The 2,572-nt window shown below is 50.3% G+C and overlaps 1 protein-coding gene across 1 annotated transcript; it reads left to right on the forward strand.

The window, feature by feature from the left end:
* Window positions 1-562: 562 nt before the first annotated feature.
* LOC103998950 (S-type anion channel SLAH4-like) lies at window positions 563-2,298 on the forward strand. Its single transcript, XM_009420581.3, has 2 exons — window positions 563-1,513; window positions 1,922-2,298. The coding sequence occupies exons 1-2, from the start codon at window positions 590-592 to the stop codon at window positions 2,198-2,200; spliced, it is 1,203 nt and encodes a 400-aa protein (XP_009418856.2). The 5' UTR covers window positions 563-589; the 3' UTR covers window positions 2,201-2,298.
* Window positions 2,299-2,572: the final 274 nt, after the last annotated feature.

Raw genomic sequence — 2,572 nt, forward strand, 5'->3', positions numbered from 1 at the left:
CAACTTATAATTTAATTCTCACATGAATTTAGAATGCTTGTTTTGATTCCACGGAAACCTTAACAGCATGCACAACACAGATAGATCCATGCAGACACAATGGCAGAACAAACGTGGATCAGTCCTCCTTTATCCCATCCGATTCCATACAAGCATTCGAAATTGCATGATTAATCAACAAAAATATTCCTTACAAAATAATTATTATATCGATCCACAGAACATTATATCACATATTTCGAATAATAATAAATGCGTTCATTCAGTGGCGTTCTCATTATACACAGCAACAGTCTCCAACGTGCAACACTTGGTTACGTAAATGGTCGTCTTCCCGTCGGTCTTTAGCTTGGCGCTGACCACATGGATGTTTGGTGAACGTATGAACTCGACATGCTTTCTTCGTTCAGTTCAAAGAATGGAGCAGTGCAGGGTAACGGAATCTAACCCCGAATTCAACCGGTCACTATAGATCACATGGGAGATTCCATCGAGCTTTCCAGCGTCCATAAATAGCCATCCACCGCCTCCTCCTTCCTCCCACATGGTATGAAGTAGGAGACGAGCTTCTATCTGTCGGTAGCTTTCGATGGAGAACAAGGAGCAACAGCTCTCCATCTCCATTCCTGTCATCTCGGCTAGTCCTAGCGGAGATGTCGATCTAGATCCTTGTAGCCTTTCTCCCAAGGTGTCGATTCTCACTGGATGGACTAGCGGAGATGTCGATCTAGATCCTTGTAGCCTTTCTCCCAAGGTGTCGATTCTCACTGGATTCCATGCCGGGTACTTCCGCATTAGCCTGTCGCTGTGCGGCCAGGCTCTGCTGTGGAAGACCCTGAGCGAGCCGGGCACCGACGCCCGTGCGCTTCGGCACGTCGTCAGGATGCTCCCCTCCGCCGCCTTCGTCCTCCTCTGGTCCGTAGCGCTCGCCTCGCTCGTCCTGCTCTGCGCCCTCTACGCCTGCCGTTGCCTCTTCAAGTTCCGGCACGTGCAGGCCGAGTTCTTGCACCACGTGGGCGTGAACTACCTCTTCGCGCCTTGGATCTCGTGGCTGCTCCTCCTGCAGTCCGCTTTCTTCCTCCGACCCGGCAGCAGCGCGGCCTACGACGCGCTTTGGTGGGTGTTCTCGGTGCCCATTGTGGTGCTGGACCTCAAGATATACGGCCAGTGGTTCACCAAAGGGAAGCGGTTCCTCTCGGCGGTGGCCAACCCCACGAGCCAGATGACGGTGATCGCGAACCTGGTCGGGGCGAGGGCGGCCGCGAAGATGGGCCGGGAGGAGGTGGCGACGTGCATGTTCGCGGTCGGGATAGCGCACTACCTCGTGCTATTCGTAACGCTGTACCAGAGGTTTGAAGGGAGCAACAGCCTGCCGGCGATGCTCCGCCCGGTCTTCTTCCTATTCATCGCCGCGTCTAGCACGGCCAGCTTGGCTTGGAGTTCCATATCCGGCTCGTTCGATACTGCATCGAAGATGCTGTTCTATCTCTCGCTCTTCCTCCTCGCCTCCCTGGTAACGACACACATGAATCCTTTTCTTCCCTTCCCTTTCTTCTATCTCTCCGTTATCTTTCTTCAGATAATTAAGCATTCGAATGATCGATTGATATCCTTTGCATGAATAGAAACCCTGTCACTGTCTTATGTTCTCTCTAATCAATGACGCTAAACAACACAGGATCGAAAGTTGCAATTTGACTCATCTGCTTGGCTTAACTACTGGTGGGTAGGACAGTCGAAACAAACGAAAAAGAATGGGGAATAATCATCATTGCCATGCTCTCCATCTCAGAGCAAACTCAAATCTAAAGTGAAAGCCAGCTGAACATACGATCTAACCAAAGAAAAGGAACATAGTAGCACATACTGAGCATCCTCTGCATACGTCTTGTCTATTGTTTTGACGTGGATGTTTCGACAGGTCTCGAGGCCGGCGTTGTTCAGGCGATCGATGAGGCGGTTCAGCATTACATGGTGGGCGTACTCCTTCCCGCTGAGCATGGTGGCGCTGGCGGCCACGGAATACGCCCAGGAGGTGAAGGGAGCAGTGCCCAACGCGCTCATGCTGCTGCTCGCCGTGCTCTCAGTGCTGGTGATCGTCGTCTTGATGGGCTTCACGGCTGTCAAGACCGGCGATCTCTTGCCTCGTGGCGATGACGACCCCTTCGTGCCCTCAAACCAAATAGCACCCGCTGCCTGAGGCTTATATATGACTCTATACATACCACTCCGTGGACATGAAGGTGTTCGACGATATGAGCTTTCGAGCTCATCATTGTATTTCACGTCCGATTAACTCCTCCAGTACAGTCTTAACAAGAATAACATAAAAGTAATCTCAACTCTTTCAGATTCATTTCTCGTTGCCACTCGAATTCCCCAAGAAACCGAGTTCTTATTGAACGTCACAGTTGTTCCTCTCTAAGGGTGATGACATGGCTGAGCTGGTCGACCAATAAATCATTGTCCTCATGTTTTGTGCAGTGATATACTATACGTACAAGCTTCACCAGAGGAATTATTCAACAGGAAAATAGTACGTTTTTCTCCATAGCAAGTACATATCAATAGA

Source organism: Musa acuminata, chromosome BXJ2-9, assembly GCF_036884655.1.
Source record: "Musa acuminata AAA Group cultivar baxijiao chromosome BXJ2-9, Cavendish_Baxijiao_AAA, whole genome shotgun sequence".
In the NCBI taxonomy this organism is placed as follows: domain Eukaryota; kingdom Viridiplantae; phylum Streptophyta; class Magnoliopsida; order Zingiberales; family Musaceae; genus Musa; species Musa acuminata.

What these genes read in the sequence shown, in the direction of transcription:
- LOC103998950 (XM_009420581.3), top strand. Translation starts at nt 590, where the DNA reads ATGGAGAACAAGGAGCAACAGCTCTCCATCTCCATTCCTGTCATCTCG. An exon ending in TCTTCCTCCTCGCCTCCCTG is followed by an intron (nt 1,514 to 1,921) that starts GTAACGACACAC and finishes ATGTTTCGACAG; the next exon opens with GTCTCGAGGCCGGCGTTGTT.